The sequence below is a fragment of the Schistocerca nitens genome, chromosome 3 (genome assembly GCF_023898315.1).
Source record: "Schistocerca nitens isolate TAMUIC-IGC-003100 chromosome 3, iqSchNite1.1, whole genome shotgun sequence".
Taxonomy (NCBI): Eukaryota; Metazoa; Arthropoda; class Insecta; order Orthoptera; family Acrididae; genus Schistocerca; species Schistocerca nitens.
Window position 1 is genome coordinate 945,442,388 of NC_064616.1, and position 26,666 is coordinate 945,469,053.

Sequence of the window (26,666 nt, forward strand, 5' to 3'; positions counted from 1 at the left end):
CTTATAAAACCATACTGTGTTCAACGAAATATTCACGAAACAACTGCCAAACCAATAATCACATCACTGAAGTATTGATTAACGTCAGAGGGCTTACGTAATTTAATATATTTATTAAAACTGGAGAGAAGCACTCAGTACGGATGTTCATCATACCACACTTCTGTCGTACATGGTATCAAGTACACAAACTTCAGATAAGTCTTCTTGGCGATGTTTCATTACTCTTCACATTGTTCCCACCGAATAGTGAAGGGAAAGCAGTAACAGTATCAGGAAGCTTTATAAAACATGAGGTCTAAGACAGAGCAACTGAATCATTCTTATTTACACTAGTTTGGTTACTTATGTTAGATATGATTTTGTGAATTCACTGAAGATACGAAATGCGAGCGAATATCTTTCCTCGCTACATGGTTCTGTGGAAGAATATGTCAAGAGACTAGCCAGAACAAGACAGACTAAACAGTTTAAAAAATGTTAAGCTCTCACCGAGCCTGAAAGATGACTTGCAAGACACAAGATATTCACGTCCAACTTCCTGAGAAAAGTATAATTTTCAAATTAAGTAACTGTTCAGATCTAATAAAAAATCAATTGTTTTGAAACAGCTTATTGTTTTATTCAGTGTAAGTGTTCTGAATGATAATGTGCAAATTGTCAGAAGAAATAAGAAATAAATGACACCTAAAGATTGTCTACTGTTTTGTTACACCCTTTGTTACATTTTCTGTACCACATAAAACTATCCGTAGGACATCAATCATAATGTGGTCTCTAAAAAAGTGAGAGTAGTACAATAAATTTTTAGCCGCTGAGAAAATCCCTCATTAATATCCCGTTAACAGACAAAGTATAGCGAAATTTTGTACAAGATTAATACTTATCTGTAAAATGAGGCACCAGATATAAAGTAATAAACATCTAAGAAAACGTGTATTGTGTTAAAATAGCTTGAATGGCTGGATCGGACGCCCTCTCCGCCACGTACTGTTACTCTGTATCCAAAGCTGAAAGAAATGAGCATTCAACTGACCACAACGTCAGGAGTTCGATTGCTAACGACGTTAGAGAATGAAACGAGATATTTTACTAACTGAAACTGAACACAGAAGAAAATCAAGATATTTGGAAACATCGTCGAAAAATTTTCTCCTCGCCAATCTTTATTGAGTACTTATTTCTTTCACCTCCACCATGTCTTCTGAATCGTAAGAAATGTTGACTGCCAGATACGAATTTTGATCAACATCACCATATGATATACACAAATGTGACATTTAGCTTGAGAAATCAAAAAGTAATTAGTAGTAGTATGAGTCTGAAGTATGAGGATAGGCACAACACAAAATATGTTAACTGCGTTACCGGTATTAGTGCCAGTCCTGAAAGTAGACAGAACACAAATCTGCAAATAGAACACTGCACTGGAGCAATGCAATAATGTTTTTATTTTTCAACGGTGTGAAACTTGGTAGTTGTAATCGTATTAAAACTAAATTACTTTCTGTTCCGTTTTCCTTCTTAATTAATTAGAAATATATTTCCTCAATGTATCTGTGTTGATTGAACTGAGCCTGTTGAAGACATGTTTATGCAACTTGCTAAACAACTTAGCATATTCACTCCAAGTCTTGTCTTATAACTGTACGTGCTTTTGCATTTTTAAAATACTGCTATATTAATCTCCGTAAATAGGAATGATTACTCTCGTCACGTACACATTCTATGCCGATGCAAGGAGATCTCTCTTTATGCATACAGAGCTGTGCGTATTGTAATTCAGATGATTAATTCCTTCAACTGCGCCCCTTGTGACATTGTAAGACTACACTGACAACAGGAAACCGCGTAGTTCTCAGTAAATATTCAGTAGCTTAACTGGTTCCTACCACACTGGGTAAGCAACAGGATGCACCTCGTCTCTCTGGCGTCACGTGAAGAGTCATCTACCGCCCAAGTAAGTTCGTAAATGATAGACATTTGTTCTCATGTATCACGATGATGCCACAGTATCATGAATAAAATGAAAAATGGCTTCTTCAGAATGAAAGATTTCAACTGCTATGCGCAGTAATATTACACAATGTATATACAAAACTCTGGAAGTAATAATACATTATATACGGAACGACGCACGATAGAAATCTCAAGCGAATTTTTTGGGAACTCTTGAGGGGGCAATCCTGGTAAACAGTAATTCTGGTCTTCTTTTCATCATTCACTGTCAAATTCAAGGTCGGAAATACTGACTTCAAGAAATAAGAAAAGCCATCCCTTCCAGTAGTCAATAAAAACAACGAAAAACAAATTTCTGTAGCAAATCTAATGGATCGTTTCCCATTAAATATCTTATACGTTACAGTATTGTAAATTGTGAAACAGATTTAATAATCTGAGTTATACACGAGCGTGCGGACTGCAAAAGTTACAGAGAGGAAGGAAGAGTGCGGGATTGGAACTAATGCATAAATACGAATAAAAACATTGAGTAAGTTTTCTTCCCTGTACCTGTAACTAATAGTTCAGCGTTCAGTGTACTAAAAATTCTAAACCTGAATGCCCCTTTCCCTATAGTCACTAAAGAGACATATGAACTTGTTGAATTCATTCTTTCTTATTGTATTTTGTTAATGGAGATAACCAATTTCTTATGAGGAGCGATCGCATGAGTGCCTGTAATGGAGAAGCACAGCTTTCTGGCAACTTCACAGAGAAGCTACGTCTACATTTCACCAAGAAGTAATAAGGCAACAGAATAAAACATGGCTATTTGTTGTCGTGGGACTTTTGTTACTTATCGTATTTACTTTATACAAGGGTGCAAATATCATGGACTGCTAGGAGCATAAGGATTAGAAGAAACAGAATCGCCAGATATCAGAGCCACCCCACAGAAAGTCTGGATTACGTCATTCTATTTACATTTTTAACTCGTAACTGATCTAATCTATAGATTACTGTGATACGAAGGTGAAGAGAGAGGCCAGGTAACGTACTTAAGTTCACAGCACTATTAGAAGGGCTCTGTAGAAATATGCTGTCTCTGGAACAATAGAAAATTAGCGCAGAATGCTACATATCCCACTGAAAAACAAAAGTAAAATAATGATACAAAAATCATATAGAAGATTGGAAAGACTGTCTTGATTTTCGTTTACAGAATGAATTTAGCACACTTATGTTGTGGTTTGGAGCACTTTATTTAACTTTGGTCAACTCAGAGCCACATCAAAGAAAAAGGTCCACTCAACTGAACCTCTTGATGGGAAGCAAGAAAGTCGCCACCACGAACGGTCCAGAAAGTGAAGAAGTTATACTACAATGATATAATGGCAGTTACACAGACGTTATCAGTGACGGCATTAAAGGATTTTGTTCAGTATGTTAAAAAAGATGAAAAAAATAGCTAGGTTTTATGAAATTCTTACAAGTGAGAAATACGTCGACGGAATTCGTACTTGATGTTTATGAGTGGCCAACAGTACGCTCCAGATGAAAAGTGAGTCTTCTGCAGAGACTCACTCTATGTCTTGCAATTAATTGGTATACCGGAACACGTAACTGCTAGAAGACGACATGAAATGAAAGATAATACATTTCACATATTCTATGTAATGGGACGACTGTTGCTGAAAGTACCTGAGAATGAGGGCTGTCAGAGGGGTCTGTGGAGAAATTGAAGCTATCCATTCAGGAACGTGCTAGACACCACACGAAAGAAAGGAACAACATGCTTTTATAGACAAATGATCTCTTCTGTTGAGTTCCTCATTTTGTTATTACAATAAGTAAAGAACGTGACATCCATTTCGAAGATAACCCGTTTTTTTAAATAGAATATCTACAGACAGCAGTGACAGGAACACTATAGGCAACGCAGTTCTGGGGCACTCGTTACTGACTGCAGTTTGTTCAATGATTCTTGTTCTTTTAACGAAAATTAAGTGGTTATTTTATCACACAACACAGGATAAGTGTACGAATGACATATTTTCATGCTGAGTGTCTCTACACTTTACAAGAGAAAGGGTTTAATGTAACTTATGGACAGTTATATTTAGTAATCTTGCAGTGGTAAAAGCAATAGTCAAAAAACATTTGTTGGAGTGAGAACTTCTTTCCTTCCCAGGACCCCCCTTTTAGCGCGGTAGGACACTTTTTTACACTATAAAGTCTCATACAATGATACCCTAACACTATCCTGCCAGCCGCATACTTGACGCCAACGTCGTTTTATCGAACTGGGGATTTACACACTGTTGAAGTTTAAGACGTTCAGTAACAAGAAAGCATGGAACTAACTACTTCGTTGAACAAACAATGGCTACATTTTATGAGAATGTTACTTGGAAAGTTGTTCAGTTGTAGGCTAAAACAGCATATAATTACATTGAGGAAGCGTGTCACATAACACACCGAAATACGGCTTTGATTAAGTTGATAATCTCTGTGCGGTAACGTATTTACTATGTCGGTACAGATTTGTATCGATAGTATATGATGCGCATGTGTCAGACAAGGTGTTGCTCCTGTTTCTTACTCAGTTCAGTTGAAGTCCTCCGAATGCAAAATCTACCCTTATTGCTTCCTTATCCCTCGCTATTAAAAAACATAATGACACAAATCATGCATTATATAGCAATCTTGAAGACTTTCACAACATAGAAAGAGTAAATTAAGTATATAAAGTAGTTTATCTTTTAAATATGTACTTAAATATTTATTATGAAACTGTAAATTAATTACATATCAAAATCACAGTACTAATGATTGTCTGCATTTCAGGTTACTGTGTGGTTCACCGTCCTCAGCAGTCTGTACAGTACATCCGTGAAGGAAAAGGGAAAAGGGTGAGTCAACATATGATCTTGCTGCCATCGAAAATACCGGAAAAAGAAAAACAGTTACTGGCAAGAATGGCCATACTATTACAAAGAGGAGAGAGCAGCAAAATATATTTTTCAGGCTGAGAGGCTCCTGAAATCCATCGCATTCTTCATTTTTTAATCTTTTCTGAAATAATTACTCATCACTTTCCTTGCACATATCAAAGGAAGCTGCACTGTATTTGGAAAAATAAGTTATTCCACGTATGGATAGCATTTATATAAAATGAATGGAAAAAAATTAACTAACAATTTACATTATTGTTGAAATCGTTGATGGACAGATTAAAGCACAGAATTACATAATTATTTCAATCTTATTAAAAGATAGCACATAGCAGTCTAAAGTAAATACTTGCATAAACGTTTTTATGGTGTTCCAGTAATATGAATTGGATATAAAAAAGACTGTGTGATAATATTTACGTCCATAAAGAATTACAACGAAAATAAATACAAAAAGGGCTAACTTCTGGTACACAAACAAACATTTCAAATGAGGTTACAATAAATTGTATCAAATTCTTATTCAAATTGAAGTATTGCAACATATATGTAGGTAACTAACACAGAAAGAAAGATAGTGGAATAAATTACTAGCTGTTGATAACAGAAGATAATATACTTCCTTGAATGTTCTGCAGTATGCTGTCTAATGCAGTCTGTTGATCAAATACGTTATTTTACTGACAACCATATGTAGTAAAATTGTATAAATGGTAAGAGAATATGTTACCAGAATTACTTTGATTTGTGTCATATATCAAATGGTTCAAATAGTATCATACTCAATTAAAAAAAAAGCAATCCTAGATGAAATGAAGAAACTGGTCTTCTGACATAAAATTTGACAATGGCCACTGCAAGTGGTAGTTAAAAATAATGGCTCAATGAAGATCACTTGATGTCATAATCCAAATAATAATGAAAAAGTGATCAATTTGGCACAAATTAGTTGAGTCTTTATATAGTGTGTTGTAAAATTCAAACGCACAGGAATGTTTCGGTAATTCATTATTGTCTACAGGAAAGAATGACGTTGTCTATATTCAAAAACGTTTTATTTCTATTTTATTTTCACTGTTCAGTTAACAGGAACATCTATATCGAAATGTATTACCTACAGATAACATCTACACAAAGAGAAATAGTTTTGTTACTTCCTACTGTATCAGCATATAATGTTAGAATGCAGTAACCATAAGCAACATTAACAAAAATTTGTCAAATATTGAATTCAAAGTTATGTATAGTGACTAAGAATTAGGTATAGCTTTTGTGTGTGAGGCAGCGTCTTTCTCGCTTTCAGCATGTTCGGTAGTTTCATTCATAAAATGTTACAGGGAAAGGGGAGGAGATATAAAAGAAGTTGTCTGGATTACGTTGGAATGATGGAAGAATTAAAAATTAATTCTTCTCTGGAAATAACAATGTAGAAGATTCTATTGAAGTACCAAAACACTGACATGAGTTTTATAATGTCCTAAAAGCCATTGAAATGTTTTGAAAAATTTAATATTGCGCAAGAAATTAAATGTAAGTGTATATACATAATCTAAAATCGAGTTAACATCATATAATTAACTTTCACACTTCAGTATAGTATATCTCACTGTAAAATAAATAGGAGAGATGGATAAATAGGCTGCCTTAATGAAAAATGATCGTGGAACCAAAGCAATTTTAAAAAATTTTAAACTTCATCTCTGATACTCATGAAAAAAAATAAGGACATGTACAAATCGTTATGCGCAACAAGAAATAATGCAATGGAATGCACCGAATTATATTTGAATATATTCCTTTCAACTCTTTAAAAAAAGCTAAGGAAACTTAAAAGCTCATTACATATACTACAAAGATCATTATACTACCAATATCCATTGATGATATTAACATTAACATTATAACTCATTTCTCATTTTCTTCTGGCAAAAACGAAATACATCAGGAACTATTTTCTACCATAAAGTAAAGGGAGACGATCGCCTGTAGTAAATAACTGTTTAGCACTTTTCTGAAGATTAATGAAAGAATCCGCTATTATTATTAATATTATGTTACAAAAATATAAATCAAGAGGAATATTATTGCTTTGAGAAAATTTTAAGCTATTTGTGAAAATATATGAGATAATAAAAAATTACAATCATCTACAACACATTAAAGAAAATGAAGCCTTCAAGCATATGAGTCATGTCTACTTTAGATGAAAACATATAATGAAGTTGACAATTATAATTATCTACCATAAGGTGAAGAAATAAATCTTTAATGGTATGCAAAAAGTTCACACCAACAAGGACAGAATTTTTAAACCTTCAAACTAAAGGATTTATTAGTTTTTGTGTTACAGAGCTTTTATTGAAGTTTTGTGAATTGATTTCAGTATTATTTTAATTTGAGGTGCAATACAGTTTTGTTATGAGTGTCTCAATGACTGATATACTTATGAAGAGAAGCATAAAGAATAGATATCATGTGAAGTTTACAAATAATATTTTCTATTACATTTTCACTGAAAAATTTGATAAAACTGAAGAAAGTGATATTAAAGTGTTTGAAGTACTGTTAACTGTGACGGAAAGCATAAGCATTCCAACAGCTTGAATTTTATTCTAATGTTGAAGGTAGAAGATGACAGGGACAAACTTGTAGTGGAGCCAGCTGGATAACGTGCGTAACTACCAAAAACTTCTTTCAGTTGTTATCTAAGTTAAATATTTCTGCTAAGTAAAACACATCAGAGGAAAATATTATACAATTGAGAATCTAATACTGAGGATGAGTGGGTGTTCAAGAAAGCTATAATAACCTTAAAAAATTTTTGTTGCAATTATGGGAGCATATAGCCAGAAGGTTATTTACTTCAAATTTGTAAGTTAACTGTCTGAATTACTTCTATAAAGATCACAGACGTCGTAATATTTAGAAAAGTCATACCGCAAATCATCCTTGAGTGACATTCATTGGATAATATTTATGAATTAACGTATGAAACCAAAACTAAGACTTTTCTTTGTGAAGGAATTACAATATTATCAGTAATTTATGGAAGTACTGATATAACTGAAAGAATATTGATATAATAACTTAAATACATGTATTCATTCACTGATGCTGCATAAATTTCAAGTAAGGTCTATTTTCATTCACTTTTGTTGCAAGGTTACTTACATCTTTGGAAAAAGTAAAACTGAATAGCTGAATGCATAATAACTGTATTAAGACCAGCTTTACAAGTATATGCTGTTTTTATAAGATTCAAGATAACATTATTTCATAATAATGTAAAAATGGAAAACTGTTGAAGAAAATGGGTACTTCATATTAAACTACAGAACATAATTACAGTGAAGGTATATAGAATGCAGCATAACAAAATTAAGAGATGTATTTGGAAGAATATACAGTTAATTCATCGTCCTATGATCGAAATGAAACTAAATTCGCAACTAGTACAGATAATTTGTGTGTGGGCAGTAAATTCCAGAAGATGCAGAACAACCAGACTTCAATACGATCTTGTTCTAAGATTCTGAAGCATGAAGGAAGTAATATAAGTACTTAACATTCAGCTAGCGAAGTCACTGGAGAAGAGTATAATCTCGGATTGGACATGGATGAGAAGATTGGTAGTGGCCTGTTCAAAGAACACATTCTGGCATTCGCATTAACTGATTTCGGGAAACTACAGAAAACCAATACCTGGATGGCCGGACAGGAATTTCAGCACTGCTTTCCCGACCGAAATCCTGCGCCTTAACCACTGCATCAGCTAACTCAACTTCTGAAGCAGGAAACAATTGCCGTGTGTTTCGAGCTAACAGAATTATACCATCGTCCAGAAGAACTTACATGTTAAAAACCTATCATGATAGACCGTCCAATCACTCATCATATGAAGAAATCTCCTTATTCAAGCCCGTAAGTTTATCTTCAGCAAGGATGCTGCCAAGAACTAATATTTTCAAATAAATAAAGACACGGAAGTAGAAGTGATCTACTTGTGTGTAAGTATTTCTCAGGTAAGTTACTGGCAGTACTGTATCTCAGTTCGCCAGAGGTTGAAGGATCAGGTCAATCGCTAAGAAACAGGATCATTCTGATCAGTATGTCTGTAACAAACTTAATGATAATACACAGCCTAAGGTAAAACATCTTTTTACTTTAAAACGACTTACAAACGGCCACCCATGGACAACTGTTGAGAATAAATGATTTGAACAAATCTGGATGGCATAGTTTCTATATATAATTTACTGTAAAGAATGCCTTCTGTTAGTGGGTGGGTAGCCTGATACCTCTTGGTGTTATTAAGGTAATTATTTGTTTTATTTATGGCCTTATTCTACTAGAAATGCTAGCACCCAATATCTCCTTATATTTAAGCATATATCGCTCTGTAAGTTTCTTTGTACAAATAAAACTGCACTGGGAATTGAAATGGAAGTATTAAGTAGTAACATTAAAGATGATGATGATGACAATAACAGTAATAACAATAACAATAGTGATTTTCATTGCGTGGCATGGATATTACTACATCTTCCGTCAGTACAAGAAACTTTATTGAACAGACATTAGCTTTCATCTTATATTAACTTGTATTAACATGTCAGAACCCATATTTATTCGGAACACGCAGCTAAAAAGTCATCTTTGAGTGTCGCAGCTGTATACAGAGAGTACCGACAAGAATTACATTACAAGTTGAGAGTAATGTTTATAGATCCACTTCGCCATACTTCCTGTAGCACGTATATTTTGCAAATTAAGAAACGATGTCACTGAACTGACAATTTACGACGTCATAGAGTCATAAAGGCTATTCTTTGTCTCTATCGTCAAAAAAATAGAGAGTTGCTCGGGAGTCATCGTTATTAAAGATAGCAGGCAGAAAGTAGGACCTATGGCAGTCTCAGCCCGATCTATTCCTGTCTTTGATCATTGTCACCAATGGAACGGAACTCGTCAGAGTAAACAGTGGGTTATCATTCTCAGTATCCAACTATGGCTACCTCTCACTGTAAACAATCCGCTGACGCTAATCATGTGAAGGACACCGGAACACACGTTTTGGACCTACAGATAAAATGAAGTCACCACAGACTGTAGTGGCCTATATAACTAGGATACCAATATCTGCTACTGTAGTTTTTCTGCTTCCTAACTCTTGCGCATGCAAAGGTAATTTAATTTAACAGGCACATCTGTGAAGTTCTAGTTAGTTTTGACAATTGTGTCAGTGTTATACTTACGGAAGTGTTCCAGCGACCTTACAGGCTCGCAGCTAATTCATTTATGTTTCACTATGGGTTCAGCATGCGGCTGCGACACATCGATGACTCGTTGTAGACGTGGTAGTTTCCATGACCAGCAGTGTCCTCATTGTCATTAACAACACTTCACTGTGTTTTGCACGCAAACCTGTATCGCAAGAGAGCATTAGAGATTTCCCGATTAATTTTAAAAATTAGCAATTCTGAAAAGGGATCTCACACGTGTAAGAGTTCTGAATAGCATTGTGCATAGATGAAGGTGTCTGCATCGTGTTGCTATGAACGATTCTAGAGTTACCTAATTGCGCGATATCCGCGGCAGTTCGAGAACAACTTCCCTTCCAATTTTTTGATGACGAACAAATATTTACGTCGAAACGACATAGTCAATTTGCGACACGGTGCGACTGGAAACGCGAGAGGCTTTTTCAATGAAATAAGTTCGTACCAAGCAGATATGTTACGTTGACCGTGCTATGTGGTGCATGGTTGAGTAACTAGAGAAAAATTATAGACGCCAAAGTCTATGATAATGTAATGTATCCGTTACTGATGAAATATATTTAGAGAAATGTTACGAATGAGGCTGAAAGAGATCCCTTTTCAGCACTGCTTTCTCACTGCGCTTTTGTAATACAGGATACTGCGCGTAAGGCATGAGCGCTGTGACCGGCGTCGCGCGGGACCGAGTGGCACACTGTGATCAGCGCACGTACTCTGCCCCGCACCTCAAACTTTTGCAGCTGGCGTGTCGGTTTTCATCCATATTAGAAGGCTAGGAGCGCCCTTGGAAACAAGTCCGAGCAAATCATTGCGCCATTTAGCATGAGCATAGTTCATCCCATCAAGAACACCTCGTAATATTGTCATAGACGCACTGGCGATATGTGCTCTTGTGTTATCCTGCACGAAACTACTATAGGTCCTTTCGGTAGTTGTTAGTTCTCTGAAAAAGACTTGTAAAACCGGGAGATTATAGCTAAAGTGCAGCTATTCCTAGAGGTACAGCGTGGGCTGAAATTATCGTATGGCAACAAAACTTGGTAAATACTCTAATGTGATAATGCAGAACGGATATACGCTGAAGGAAATTAGTTCGAAATTTGCGACCAGGTGAAAATCTGTAGCTGTAATTGCAAGAAATACATATAGAAATATTTCCGTATGTGATGGATTATGAACAGAGCTTGGGTAGAAAAAGTCAAACGAGTAAGAAAGGCATAATGTTGATTTTATTATTAACCACCAATTATACAGTTTGTTCAATAAGAGTATCGGAGACGTCGACAAGACGCTGTACAGCGTCAGATTTGCACCTGGTGGCCAAAATTGGAACTTTTTTTTCCAGTGTACACTACTGGCCATTAAAATTGCTACACCAAGAAGACATGCAGATGATAAACGGGTATTCATTGGACAAATATATTATACTAGAACTGACATGTGATTACATTTTCACGCAATTTGGGTGCATAGATCCTGAGAAATCAGTACCCAGAACAACCACCTCTGGCCGTAATAACGGCCTTGATGCGCCTGGGCATTGAGTCAAACAGAGCTTGGATGGCGTGTACAGGTACAGCTACCCATGAAGCTTCAACACCATACCACAGTTCATCAAGAGTAGTGACTGTCGTATTGTGACGAGCCAGTTGCTTGGCCACCATTGATCAGACGTTTTCAATTGCGAGAGATCTGGAGAATGTGCTGGCCAGGGCAGCAGTCGAACATTTTCTGTATTCAGAAAGGCCCGTACATGACCTGCAACATGCGGTCGTGCATTATCCTGCTGAAATGGAGGTTTTCGCAGGGATCGAATGAGGGGTAGAGCCATGGGTCGTAACACATCTGAAATGTAACATCTACTGTTCAAAGTGCTGTCAATGCGAGCAACAAGTGACCGAAACGTGTAACCAATGGCACCCCATACCATCACGCCGGGTGATACGCCAGTATGGCGATGACGAATACACGCTTCCAATGTGCGTTCACCGCGATGTCGCCAAACGCGGGTGCGACCGTCATGATGCTCTAAACAGAACCTGGATTCATCCGAAGAAATGAGGTTTTGCCATTCGTACACCCAGGTTCGTCGTTGAGTACACCATCGTAGGTGCTCCTCTCTGTGATGCAGTGTCAAGGGTAACCGCAGCCATGGACTCCGAGCTGATAGTCCATGCTGCTGGAAACTTCGTCGAACTGTTCGTGCAGATGGTTATTGTCTTGCAAACGTCCCCATCTGTTGACTCAGCGATCGAGACGTGGCTGCTCGATCCGTTACAGCCAAGCGGATAAGATGCCTGTCATATCTACTGCTAGTTATATGGGGCCGTTGGCATCCAGCACGGCATCCCGTATTATCCTCCTGAACCCACCGATTCCATATTCTGCTAACAGTCATTAGATCTCGACCAACGCGAGCAGCAATGTCGCGATACGATAAACCGCAATCGCGATAGGCTACAACCGACGTTTATCAAAATCGGAAACGTGATGGTACACATTTCTCCTCCTTACACGAAGCATCACAACAACGTTTCACCAGGCAACGCCGGTCAACTGCTGTTTGTGTATAAGAAATCGGTTGGAAACTTTCCTCCTGTCCGCACGTTGTAGGTGTCGCCACAGGCGCCAACCTTGTGTGAATGCTCTGAAAACATTTGCATATCACAGCATCTTCTTCCTGTCGGTTACATTTCGCGTCTGTAGCACGTCATCTTCGTGGTGTAGCAATTTTAATGGCCAGTAGTGTAAATCCGTCCCGCATTGGCTTGTTAGCGTATTTACCAATTTTCGCTGCCGTACGACAATTTCTTCCCACACTGGACCTCCACGAGTAGCTGCATCTAAATTATAATCACCCAGTATAGTATTCACATACCTATTAAAAGGTACTATTTGACGAATAAACATCAATCCAATAATTGCACACTGCAGTCCTGTTTTCATATAGTGCACAGGACGTCGATGTAATTACTGATGACACCAATTCGAGGTCAACCTCTCCGTCATGCACAGCCTGAAAGAGCCAGTTGCAGTACTAACATCGACCAGTAGTATTTGAACAGTTCAGTCGATACACTACTGTTACTCAGTAAAATTTCAGCTTGAGGTTTTTGCTCAGTTCTGTGAGTAGATGCACCAATCTGAAAAGCTAATTGGCTCAAAGGTTGTCTCGTACGTCCTCCCGAGGCCGCTCCCAACACGTCTAGTTCGGATGAAACCGCTACTCCACCTGCCACAGCTCGCAGCCTGCATCCCTGATATTGTGACGCCGGACACAGCGTGTGTAATACGGATAATGCACGCGCTGGTGTGTGTGAGCGCAGCTGTACCAGGAGAACGAGCCCGACTGCTCCGAGCTGTGCCAGTGCAGCGAGGGTGAGCAGCTGGTGTGCAACACGGTGTGCGTGGAGCGCGCGCCCTGCAAGACCGAGTTCGCCTTCTACAACCACGCGGCGCCGTCGTACCAGGCGTACCGCGGCCGCTGCCTCTGCTACTCGGGCCGCTTCATCTGCATGCGCCCCATCCTAGGTCAGTACGCGCTTTCTTCAAGTTCTGAAGGCAACAGCAATTCGATAAAGGGAACAAAATTCACGCGATCCAGTTACACTGTCTATGTCGATGGTGTTGGGACAGCAACCAGACTATCTGCAAATCAAGTAGCAAATTTATACGTTACTATAATTCTCGTGATGCTAAATGTAGTTAAATAATGTACTATTTTACCTATTCAGTACTAAAAGAAAAGAAGGGGAACAACTTTATAATTAATGTAACAGCATCAACTCAAAAAATCAATGTCTGCGTACTAGTGTAAAATGCATTTCAGTTGCGTAAGTGAAAATATGATCCTTTCCAAACACAGGACATCTTCAAATGTTACGATGTATCATAGCATCTTTGATACTCATATGTTTGTAAGCTCTCTGTATGTATCTAAACATGTGGTGCGTGGTAGAAATCTTCTCTGTGACAAATCTAAAGTGTTCAGTGTTGGGTTGGCAGAAGAGCCAACACCGTGTTACTAGAGGAGGCCGAAATGCACGCGTTTTAGCTCACGCAGGCTGGCGTGAGGAGGGAAGAACTATACTGACGTGAGGTCTGGAACATGACAATTCAGAAAGCGGACGTAATTAGTTCCATACTTAACTTTAATCCATTAATGATGAACGTCGCTCTTAACGGTACATGATTCACAATATTGTCTGTTCAGAATTCATTCTAATTACTGAATATGGCGCCTTGCTAGGTCGTAGCAAATGACGTAGCTGAAGGCTATGCTAAACTATCGTCTCGGCAAATGAGAGCGTAAGTAGCCAGTGAACCATCGATAGCAAAGTCGGCTGTACAACTGGGCTAGTGCTAGGGAGTCTCTCTAGACTAGACCTGCCGTGTGGCGGTGCTCGGTCTGCAATCACTGATAGTGGCGACACGCGGGTCCGACGTATACTAACGGACCGCGGCCGATTTAAAGGCTACCACCTAGCAAGTGTGGTGTTGGCGGTGACATCACATTCAGTGAGAAAAATTTACGTGTGCAACAATAAGAATGCAGTGGGAATGTATTCACATCTGTTGGACGGATGTTATGAAAACAAACACTCCAAACTGACATCTCACGTAAGTCACATGCAACGAAAATCTGTAACGCAACCATCTGTGTGTGGCGTGCTTATAATTATGTATTATTTATATTTTAGGACCATTAATCTGTAAAAAAAACACACCACATGTTATAAGGAAAGCGTGTGAACCGTCTGAAGATGAATCACAACGATTCGAAACTGGTAACGGTACCCTTTGAATAAAGGAACTGAAAGTAAATTTGTGGCTGGTTGCTGTCCCAACACCTTCAACATTTGTCTTCAAATAACAGCCACGGTCTCTGTTGTGTACATAGTTCCACGTAGTCAGCGCGTACACAACTTTCCCACTAGAGCGCGCCCCGCTAAGCACAACAGCGCAGGCGCAGCGCTCGTCCGTCTCCGCACTACGAGTTGGCGCTGCCATAGAGACGGACCAAATTCTGCTTCCGCCGATCCGCGTATTAATATGTAACGCAGCCAATGAGATTTTTGCTTACGTAGAACCTTTACTCCTCGCGGATCACACTCGCGCAGTGATACATGAACGCGCGAGGTATTATAACGAGTGTACAGACCTCCGATTAGTCAGTCTGCATTAGTCTGTACCAGTCTGTACCAGTCTGCATTAGTCTGTACCAGTCTGTACGAGTTCTAAAGATTTAGTCTGCGCCTAACAAGATTACCATATTCCTGTACATAGCCATGAAGATAAATGTATAGACACTTTTGTCAAGTATCAGAGATATATGTGAGAATAAGATTAACATACCAATACCAAAGGAACTTCAGATTGTCAATTGTAAATAGCATCCAGAACCAAGTTAAGTAATTTCTATGCTTGTTATTATTTTAATAAATGTGTGTGAAAATTGATCAAGTTCTGTTTAAAGTTGGTCGCCGTCAGTCTGCTACTCTAAGCGTGCAAGTGGCGTTTCTATCGTCTGACCTAACGGCAGAAGATAAACACGCCACGATAATACCACGAGACATATTGCTGACACTCGCCTACTTCGTTAGAGCGACAAGTCAAATAATCTGATGATGTGTGTACCGAAGGTCTTACAGTACGCACACCACAGTCTCCAATCATGTCATCATATGACAAAATTGCATCACTTTCTATGTTCGACGCCAGCGTGCATCCACACGCGACAGCATTAGCAGTGGAGGGTATATAATGTAGGTCAGGAGGGGGCGGGGGTCGACGCGGAAAAGTATTTCCGAAACGATTAAGTCTGTAAATTGTTTGCGTTCCGCTGTGGATCAAGTACGTACACAGTGCATAGCCAAATGGCGCTATCCGAAACCGGCGCCGAGGCACCGTGCGCCATACATGACAGAGCTGAAGGCCGGCTGCAGAGATCAATACGTGCGAAGAGACGTGTCTGTTGAACAACTGATCACCCAGGTGAAACAAGGGGGCTACAAACAGTGTCTCCTCAACCATGGTTCAGTGATCTTTGCTGCTTATGGGCCTCCGCAGCAGGTGTTTGGTTGATTCACCCGTGCTGACTGTTGTTCATCGCCGACGAAGGCTGGAATTTGCACACCGGTCCTGCAGCTCGACGTCCACTCAGTGGCAACCGGTGGCCTTTTCAGATGTTTCACGTTCTATGCTCCATCGAACAGATGACCTTTGGCGTTTACGGCTCCGCAACAATCGTCGGAAGAATCCAAGCGACGGGAGGGAGCCTTATGGGCTGGGGAATGTTTTCGTGTCATTCCTCGGGTGATGTAGTCATGCTAGAATTCACACTGGATCAACACAAGTATGTATCTATCCTTGGGGACCATGTCATCTCCTACATGCAGTTTTTTTTTTTCCTCAGCACGATGGCATCTACCAGCAGGTCAATGCAATGTGTTACACGCGACGCACCGTTCGAGCGTGGTTTGAAGAGAACCTGGATGAGTTTACCATACTCCCCTGGCTACCAAACTCAGAGGATTTAAATTCACTCGAGAATCTGTGGGATCACCTCGATCGGGCTGTTCACGCCATGGATCTTTTACCGTCAAACATAGCACAGCTTTGGATGCCTCCATATACCTGTCGTTATCTTCCAGAACATCAATGACTCTGTTCCAGCACGTCCGCGCTGCAAAAGGTGGTTATTCAGGCTTTTGACATGTGGCCACATTCATGTGACTGGACCGTGCATAAAGGGTGTTACAAAAAGGTATGGCCAAACTTTCAGGAAACATTCCTCACACACAAAGAAAGAAAATATGTTATGTGGACATGTGTCCGGAACGCTTACTTTCGTCCAGAAAATTATTCCATAAGACATTATTAGGTGGAAATATGCAAAATATGTCAGTACGTTGATTCGTTTGTTTCTAAGACTAGCAAATATACGAAGAGCAAAAGTAGATAAACTTAATTGTTTGAGAAGCTCAGTAACATGTTTCTTCCATTTCTTGTTTTCCTCAATATGTTCACCCAAAAATCTGGAGCAGTCTACCCTATTTACTGACTCCAATTCATGTGTTACATCAGTTGAGGTATCCTGAGGGATCAACGATAAGTCAATTTGGTAATGGATGGAAGTGTGAAGGAGAAACCTGTGGGCGGAGATCAAGGCCTGACTGCAGTTTGCAGGTTCAAGTGGACATAGGCTGCTGCAGTTTTGCAGCGTTGAAGATGTGAAACGTTCCTTTCGTCCCTCCTCGAGGCTGCTGTGGAGTCGCGTGAAGTCACACTCGCATCTGCGAGCAGAATCCACATACGCTTGGCGCCGTGCGCCGTGCGCCGTGCGCCGTGCAACACCAATGACGTGACGTACTGCTCTTACGACTCAACTACGGGGGTGATTCACTGGGTCAGTATATAGTGGATGGGGAGTTCAGCAGGAGGTGTGGGGGGGGGGGCGGTTTTCTGTCCTAAATAGATGTAGGTTGCACAAACGTGAATCAGGGTCAAGATACTACTCGAAGATGAAGCTCCTTTCACCGTGATTTGGTGGTGGTATCTACTGCAGCACTGTTGTATGTATTAAGCATTTTCCCCGCTCTAATACGCCCCTTCTGCACTGCTATTAGAACATCCAGAGAACTGAGTAGGTTCAGGATGATCGTGTTCTTAGCGGATAATATTTCCAAAACCTTGTCAGACAAGTACAGTAGTGGATACGTTATGTTCAGAAACGTAGCCACTATTATAGTTGCTGGAAGTCGAAAAGTTGGCCCCGATATGTCAAAGATCATACCGTTTATTAACCCTCACTTCCAAGGGGGAGGGGAGGGGGGGAGGGGGGGCAGCGGGACTTCGTATTAAATTATCGTAATCTGGTATTGCACTTAACACTTTACATTTTTGAAAAAATCATTGTTGTTGTTGTTGTGGTCTTCAGTCCTGAGACTGGTTTGATGCAGCTCTCCATGCTACTCTATCCTGTGCAAGCTTCTTCATCTCCGAGTACCTACTGCAACCTACATCCTTCTGAATCTGCTTAGTGTATTCATCTCTTGGTCTCCCCCTACGATTTTTACCCTCCACGCTGCCCTCCAATACTAAATTGGTGATCCCTTGATGCCTCAGAACATGTCCTACCAACCGATCCCTTCTTCTGGTCAAGTTGTGCCACAAACTCCTCTTCTCCCCAATCCTATTCAGTACCTCCTCATTAGTTATGTGATCTACCCATCTAATCTTCAGCATTCTTCTGAAGCACCACATTTCGAAAGCTTCTATTCTCTTCTTGTCCAAACTATTTACCGTCCATGTTTCACTTCCATACATGGCTACACTCCATACAAATACTTTCAGAAATGACTTCCTGACACTTAAATCTATACTTGATGTTAACAAATTTCTCTTCTTCAGAAACGCTTTCCATGCCATTCCCAGTCTACATTTTATATCCTCTCTACTTCGACCATAATCAATTATTTTGCTCCCCAAATAGCAAAACTCCTTTACTACTTTAAGTGTCTCATTTCCTAATCTAATACCCTCAGCATCACCCGACTTCATTCGACTACATTCCATTATCCTCGTTTTGCTTTTGTTGATGTTCATATTACATCCTCCCCTCAAGACACCATCCATTCCGTTCAACTGCTCTTCCAAGTCCTTTGCTGTCTCTGACAGAATTACAATGTCATCGACGAACCTCAAAGTTTTTATTTCTTCTCCATGGATTTTAATACCTACTCCGAATTTTTCTTTTGTTTCCTTTACTGCTTGCTCAATATAGAGATTGAATAACATCGGGGAGAGGCTACAACCCTGTCTTACTCCCTTCCCAACCACTGCTTCCCTTTCATGTCCCTCGACTCTTATAACTGCCATCTGGTTTCTGTACAAATTATAATAGCCTTTCGCTCCCTGTATTTTACCCCTGCCACCTTTAGAATTTGAAAGAGAGTATTCCAGTCAACATTGTCAAAAGCTTTCTCTAAGTCTACAAGTGCTAGAAAAGTAGGTTTGCCTTTCCTTAATCTTTCTTCTAAGATAAGTCGTAAGGTCAGTATTGCCTCACGTGTTCCAGTATTTCTACGGAATCCAAACTGATCTTCCCCGAGGTCGTCTTCTACTAGTTTTTCCATTCGTCTGTAAAGAATTCGTGTTAGTATTTTGCAGCTGTGGCTTATTAAACTGATTGTTCGGTAATTCTCACATCTGTCAACACCTGCTTTCTTTGGGATTGGAATTATTATGTTCTTCTTGAAGTCTAAGGGTATTTCACCTGTCTCATACATCTTGCTCACCAGATGGTAGAGTTTTGTCAGGACTGGCTCTTCCGAGGCTGTCAGTAGTTCTAATGGAATGTTGTCTACTCCCGGAGCTTTGTTTCGACTCAGGTCTCTCAGTGCTCTCTCAAACTCTTCACGCAGTATCATATCTCCCATTTCATCTTCATCTACATCCTCTTCCATTTCCATAATATTGTCCTGAAGTACATCGCCCTTGTATAGACCCTCTATATACTCCTTCCACTTTTCTGCTTTCCCTTCTTTGCTTAGAACTGGATTTCCATCTGAGCTCTTGATGTTCATACAAGTGGTTCTCTTATCTCCAAAGGTCTCTTTAATTTTCCTGTAGGCAGTATCTATCTTACCCCTAGTTAGATAAGCCTCTACAGTCTACATCCTTACATTTGTCCTCTAGCCATCCCTGCTTATCCATTTTGCACTTCCTGTCGATCTCATTTTTGAGACGTTTGTATTCCTTTTTGCCTGCTTCATTTACTGCATTTTTATATTTTCTCCTTTCATCAATTAAATTCAATATTTCTTCTGTTACCCAAGGATTTCTACTAGCCCTCATCTTTTTACCTACTTGATCCTCTGCTGCCTTCACTACTTCATCCCTCAAAGCTACCCATTCTTCTTCTACTGTATTACTTTCCCCCATTCCTGTCAATTGTTCCCTTATGCTCTCCCTGAAACTCTGTACAACCTCTGGTTCTTTCAGTTTATCCAGGTCCCATCTCCTTAAATTCCCACCTTTTTGCAGTTTCTTCAGTTTTAATCTACAGGTCATAACCAATAGATTGTGGTCAGAGTCCACATCTGCCCCTGGAAATGTCTTACAATTTAAAACCTGGTTCCTAAATCTCTGTCTTACCATTATATAATCTATCTGATACCTTTTAGTATCTCCAGGGTTCTTCCATGTATACAACCTTCTATCATGATTCTTAAACCAAGTGTTAGCTATGATTAAGTTGTGCTCTGTGCAAAATTCTACCAGGCGGCTTCCTCTTTCATTTCTTAGCCCCAATCCATATTCACCTACTACGTTTCCTTCTCTCCCTTTTCCTACTGACGAATTCCAGTCACCCATGACTATTAAATTTTCGTCTCCCTTCACTATCTGAATAATTTCTTTTATTTCATCATACATTTCTTCAATTTCTTCGTCATCTGCAGAGCTAGTTGGCATATAAACTTGTACTACTGTAGTAGGTGTGGGCTTCGTATCTATCTTGGCCACACTAATGCGTTCACTATGCTGTTTGTAGTAGCTTACCCGCATTCCTATTTTCCTATTCATTATTAAACCTACTCCTGCGTTACCCCTATTTGACTTTGTGTTTATAACCCTGTAGTCACCTGACCAGAAGTCTTGTTCCTCCTGCCACCGAACTTCACTAATTCCCACTATATCTATCTTTAACCTATCCATTTCCGTTTTCAAATTTTCTAACCTACCTGCCCGATTAAGGGATCTGACATTCCACGCTCCGATCCGTAGAACGCCAGTTTTCTTTCTCCTGATAACGACATCCTCTTGAGCAGTCCCCGCCCGGAGATCCGAATGGGGGACTATTTTACCTCCGGAATATTTTACCCAAGAGGACGCCATCATCATTAATGATTTTTAATTATTTAACAAATCAGATTCTGTAACTGTATTAAATTTTTCAGCAAAACTTAACCCCCATGTTTTTAGGTTCAGGATCCTTCTTACACGTCTGTATAACTTCGTGAGGTATGTTGTGAATGAATATCAATGACAATTTACGAAATTTGAATTTTTTAAATTTTTTGGGATGGTCATAAAGTACCACTCCATTCAGTGTAAACATTATGGTAAATGCGTTGGTGTTGCTAAGATTGGGCTGAAAGATATTTTCAGGTTCTGTACCCTACTTATACTTCAGTACCTACTTATAAAGTATGTTGTTAATAAAAGTAAAACACATTTAAAGAAATTTGTTATTTTAGGTTTTTCTTGGTGGTAGGCACAAAGTACTCCCACCCCCTTGCATTAGACGTTATAAAAATTCGTTGGTATCGTTAGGATTAAAATAGTGCTAACCTACAGCTCCAATCATTCTGCACCCTTAGACCACCCTTGCTAGTAACAATATGTGATAACCACCACTGAATGATATATCGAGTCACCCAGCGAGGACGCTCTTTCTGGAACTAAGGTTGCATTGCAAGGATGTCTAGAGGGCAGCCTTCTGCTCCTGTGCTTCCTAAAGCTAATTCTATTTCACGCGGCCCTGTGACTGTCTGCATCAAACTGGATTGACTCTACGCAAAAATCATTCACTGTTTGTTACTTTCTCTCCCAATGTTCCTAGCGAAGGTTATATCCTCTAACGAATGCCCTTTCTAAACCTACAAAAAATTACTTACAATGAACTTTCCCGTGCACTTAATCCATTTCTCTGTAAACTTTCCACTGCATTTGCTATTTTCAAAACAAATGTAGTTTTGCCACAGCTGCTAACACGATCGTTTCACCATAAAATACTCATCGTCCTACTTTACTCCACTGTAAAGAACAAAACAAACATCATCTCATGTATGCAGCGAAACAAAACGAAAAAGATCCTCAGCTCACTACAAATAACCATTATTCCAAGTGAAAAATACGCAAAAAACAAATGCAGCTTTTCCCAAATATTGAATACATCATTCATCAGACAGCAATGATTAGTAACTACACTCTCCACACACTACATACACACAATAAAGTGAACAAACTCTCGAACTGTTACAGTAACATAATAAATCAACTCAAACAAACAAAAAAAAAAAAAAATAAGCTTCAGCCTGTCAAAAAAATTTTAATTTACCCAAAATTACAATCTGCAAACTAATATATCAGGCACATACACGCAAAAAGTAAATCTCCCCATAAAAATGCATTTAAATAATTGAAAATCACTCATTACTTGCACAGTATCTACTTCCACACTCTCATTACCACGGTATATGACATTACACACACCAAAAAAATACAGCTAATGAACTCACAAAATTTCTCACTCTACTATTACTTCCGTGGCCTCAATGCATGTCGTAGTGTGAGTCTAGGTGCAGGTGTGTCGTGTCTTGCCTTCCTCTTAGTATCCCTTCACTCCTTTCCTGGGGCTGACACTGATGACAGCAGTAACGAATCAGGCGTTCTCTGAAAAGGTCATATACTTCCAAAGTGCATGACAGTTGTATGTGTTGAAAGGTGTAACGTAATGTTCACCAGAGTGGTCATTTCCGGTACTTGATATGGACCGTGATATTCGCTAACGAATTTCTTCCTTTCCCCTTTGGAGCAAATCATCTTGTTAACCTCACTCACTGCCCTACACAATACTTCAGTAGTTCTGAATCACTGTGTCCCATTCACTCTTAATGTTTGAGGACCTTAATGATAGCTTTCTGTAACCTCTTCCACACCTCTTAACATCCTTGCACAATTTTGCACTGTGTTGCGATGCTTCCCCAGTTTATGTTTGGTCATTTCAAAGGGCGATGGGATTTTCTGACCATGTACTACTTCATATGGCTAAAGGTCTATACTTTAATGAATCTTAGAATTATAAGCTCTGACAGTGTATGGCAACAGGGTATCTAAGTCACTGTGATTGGTATTCACATAGTGGCTCAGCATTTTTACTAATGTACAGTGCGCACTGCCTGTTGTCCCTATTGCCTGTGGATAATGAACTTTTCCTCAACTTACAAATATGCAATACAGTGCACATATGCTTCATCAGTTCTGACATATAATTGGTGCCCTGGTCCATGATTAATGTCACTGGAACACGAAACTTTAGTAATCAATTAATCACCACTGCATGTGCTACCGTGTTGGTTTGTTCATTCAGGATAACTACAATTCCACATACTGCAAAAAATTATTTATTATGGCCATAATGTAGCAGTTCCTCATTGACGTTTGCACAGAAGGTCCTAAAATGTACAACCCAATCATTTCAAAAGGCTTATTAACTTCTGTAACCTCTACTGTGTAAATACACTGATGGTTCAACTTAGCCCACTGCACACATCATACACAATTAGTGACATATTGCTTCACAACTTGTTTACATGTACGCCATCGGTAATGTTCAGCTCCCCCCTGTTTCATGATTCTAAGGACACCAGATGGGAGAATATTTGACCATGTGACTGTTGCCACACTTCTCCCCATAACATAATTAGAACCACAATACACTGTCTGAGCTATTTCGTCTTGCATAATACACTGTTGTGTACAATTGGCTTTGTTGCAAATACATTACAATCCTTCTCAACAGCTTGCATTTCCTGTCACTCCACTGGTCTTAATACATCAATCTTTCCATTGAGACTGTAGTGTTGGCAGAAGAGCCAACACCGTGTTGCTAGAGGAGGCCGAAATGCACGCGTTTAATTACACGCTGACTGGCGTGAGGTCTGGAACAGGACAATGTCTTGAGAATTGCAAATAAAGGACGTAGATGATGTAATACTTTAATCCATAATTGGTGTACATCTCTCTTGACTGTACATGCTTCAAGATAAATATCAATTGAATACGGCGCCTTGCTAGGTCGTAGCAAATGACGTAGCTGAAGGCTATGCTAACTATCGTCTCGGCAAATGAGAGCGTATTTGTCAGTGAACCACTGCTATGAACGTCGGCTGTACAACTGGGGCGAGTGCTAGTAAGTCTCTCTAGACCTGCCGTGTGGTGGCGCTCGGTCTGCGATCACTGACAGTGGCGACACGCGGGTCCGACGTATACTAATGGACCGCGGCCGATTTAAAGGCTACCACCTAGCAAGTGTGGTGTCTGGCGGTGACACCACAGAGACTTTCTGCATTACCATCATTTTACGAGGTTTATGGATTACTTCAAAATCGAATTCGCTTAGCATCAGTGCCCTATGGGTTAGCCTACTAGATGAATCCTTCAACGTCTATAACCATGGTAGCACCACATGATCCTTTACTAGATTAAATATTTTACCTTATAAATAACAGTGGAAGTACACTCATGGTCATAAATTAAGGATAACTGCAGAATGTGGTGCCACACAACGTGGCACTACACGAGCTAATAGCATAGGCACACAGGGAACACACACGACATAGATCTGTAAGTCCACGGTATTGGTGATAAGTTGAGAAAACCATCCCGAAACACATGTACTACAAGACGCCACTGTTTCCTGTGGATGTAGCCCGACATCAATATGGGATATGATCACCATACACTCGTACACAGGCCACACAACGGGTTGGCAAACTCTGGATAAGGTGGTCGAGTAGCTGCTGGGGTATAGCCACCCATTTTTGCACCAGTGCCTGTCGGAGCTCCTGAAGTGTCCTAGTGGTTTGAAGGCGTGCAGCCATACGTCGACCTAGAGCATCCCAGACGTGCTAGATGGGGTTTAGGTCTGGAAAACAGGCAGGCCACTCCATTCGCCTGATATCTTCTGTTTCAAGGTACTCCTCCACGATGGGAGCTCGGTGGGGCCGTGCGTTATCGTCCATCAGGAAGAGGGTGGGACCCACAGCACCACTGAAAAGGCGGACATACTGCTGTAAAATGACGTCCCAATACACCTGACCTGTTACAGTTCCTCTGTCAAAGACATGCTGGGGTGTACGTGTACCAATCATAATCCCACCCCTCACCATCAAACCACGACCTCCACACAGATCCCTTTCAAGGACATTAAGGGGTTGGTATCTGGTTCCTGGTTCACGCCTGATAAAAACCCAGCGGAAAGCACTGTTCAGACTATACCAGGACTCGTCCATGAACATAACTTGGGACCACTGTTCCAATGACCATGTACTGTGTTCTTGACACCAGCCTTTACGTGCTCTCCTGTGACCAGGGGTCAGTGGAAGGCACCTTGTAGGTTTCCGGGCAAATAAACCATGTCTGTTCAGTCGTCTGTAAACTGTGTTTCTGGAGACAACTGTTCCAGTGGCTGCGGTAAGGTCCCAAGCAAGGCTACCTGCAGTACTCAGTGGCTCTATGCGGGCACTGATGGTGAGATATCGGTCTGCTTGTGTTGTACACTGTGGCCGTCCAGTACTGTAGCGCCTGGACATGTTTCCTGTCTGCTGGAATCGTTGCCATGATCTTGAGATCACAGTTTGTGGCACACGGAGGGCCTGTGCTACGACCTGCGGTGTTTGACCAGCCTCCAATCGCCCTAGTATTCTACCCCTCATAACGTCATCAATACTCGTTCTTTGAGCCATTTTCAAAACACAGTCACCATTAGCACGTTTGAAAACGTCTGCACACTTACTCGCTGCACCGTCCTCTGACATGCACCAACACACCTCTACGTATCTGGACTACTGCCAGCGCCACCGTGCGATGACCTCAGGTCAAATGCACCGCATGGTCATACCCCGAGGTCCCGAGGTGATTTAGACCTGCAAACCGCCCACCAGAGCGTTGTTTCACCATGTATCAGCATTATCCTTAATTTATGAGCATGAGTGTATGTCGCGCCATATATGAGCCTCTACATTTCCTTCTCCATCAGTAGAATAGTTTATATCTGCCTTAGTTAACTGACCTGACATGTAGACGACCGGATGTTCCTTCCCCTCTACTCGCTGACTGACTTAACACATAGTCCTGTACAGGATTATTTGTGCCACACGATAATAGGTACTCTTTTCCATAATTCCGAAAGACAAATACTAGACTAGTCGTCAACAGCGATTTTAGTTTTCCAAATGTATCTTCACATTCTGAGATCTACTGGAATTTTACACCTTTCTTCAATAAATGCATGACAAATCGTGCTATTTCTTCAAACCTCAGGACAAATTGCCTATAGCAATTCGCTTATCCCGAAAACGAGTGAAACTAATTCCTTGTCTGAAGAGCTGGAAAAGTTTTTATGGCATCTAACAATCTGAGATTTGTTCATACATCATCATGACTAATTACATGTCCTAAGTAATTCATTTCTCGTAGTACAAAGTGACACTTTTCTGTACTAAGAGTTATGTGCACTACATGAGATCTCTCACATACTCTTCTGTATATTTCACAAAAACAATGATATCACCCAGATATTTGCTATGGCTTCAGTCCTCTGGGAACTCTGTCCAAGGAACGCTCAAATGTGGCTGGTGTATTCTTCAACCAAAATTTGAAACAGCAGCACTGTTACAAGTAACTGTAAATGCTGTTTTTGGTT

At 40.0% G+C, this 26,666-nt stretch overlaps 1 protein-coding gene across 1 annotated transcript in view; it reads left to right on the forward strand.

The window, feature by feature from the left end:
• LOC126249498 (uncharacterized) overlaps nt 1-26,666 on the forward strand; it is a 983,368-nt gene that overhangs the window by 844,025 nt on the left and 112,677 nt on the right. The window contains exons 10-11 of the mRNA XM_049951150.1: nt 4,789-4,853; nt 13,501-13,705. Coding sequence (XP_049807107.1) covers nt 4,789-4,853; nt 13,501-13,705 — 270 coding nt within the window. The remainder of the gene's footprint in view (nt 1-4,788; nt 4,854-13,500; nt 13,706-26,666) is intronic.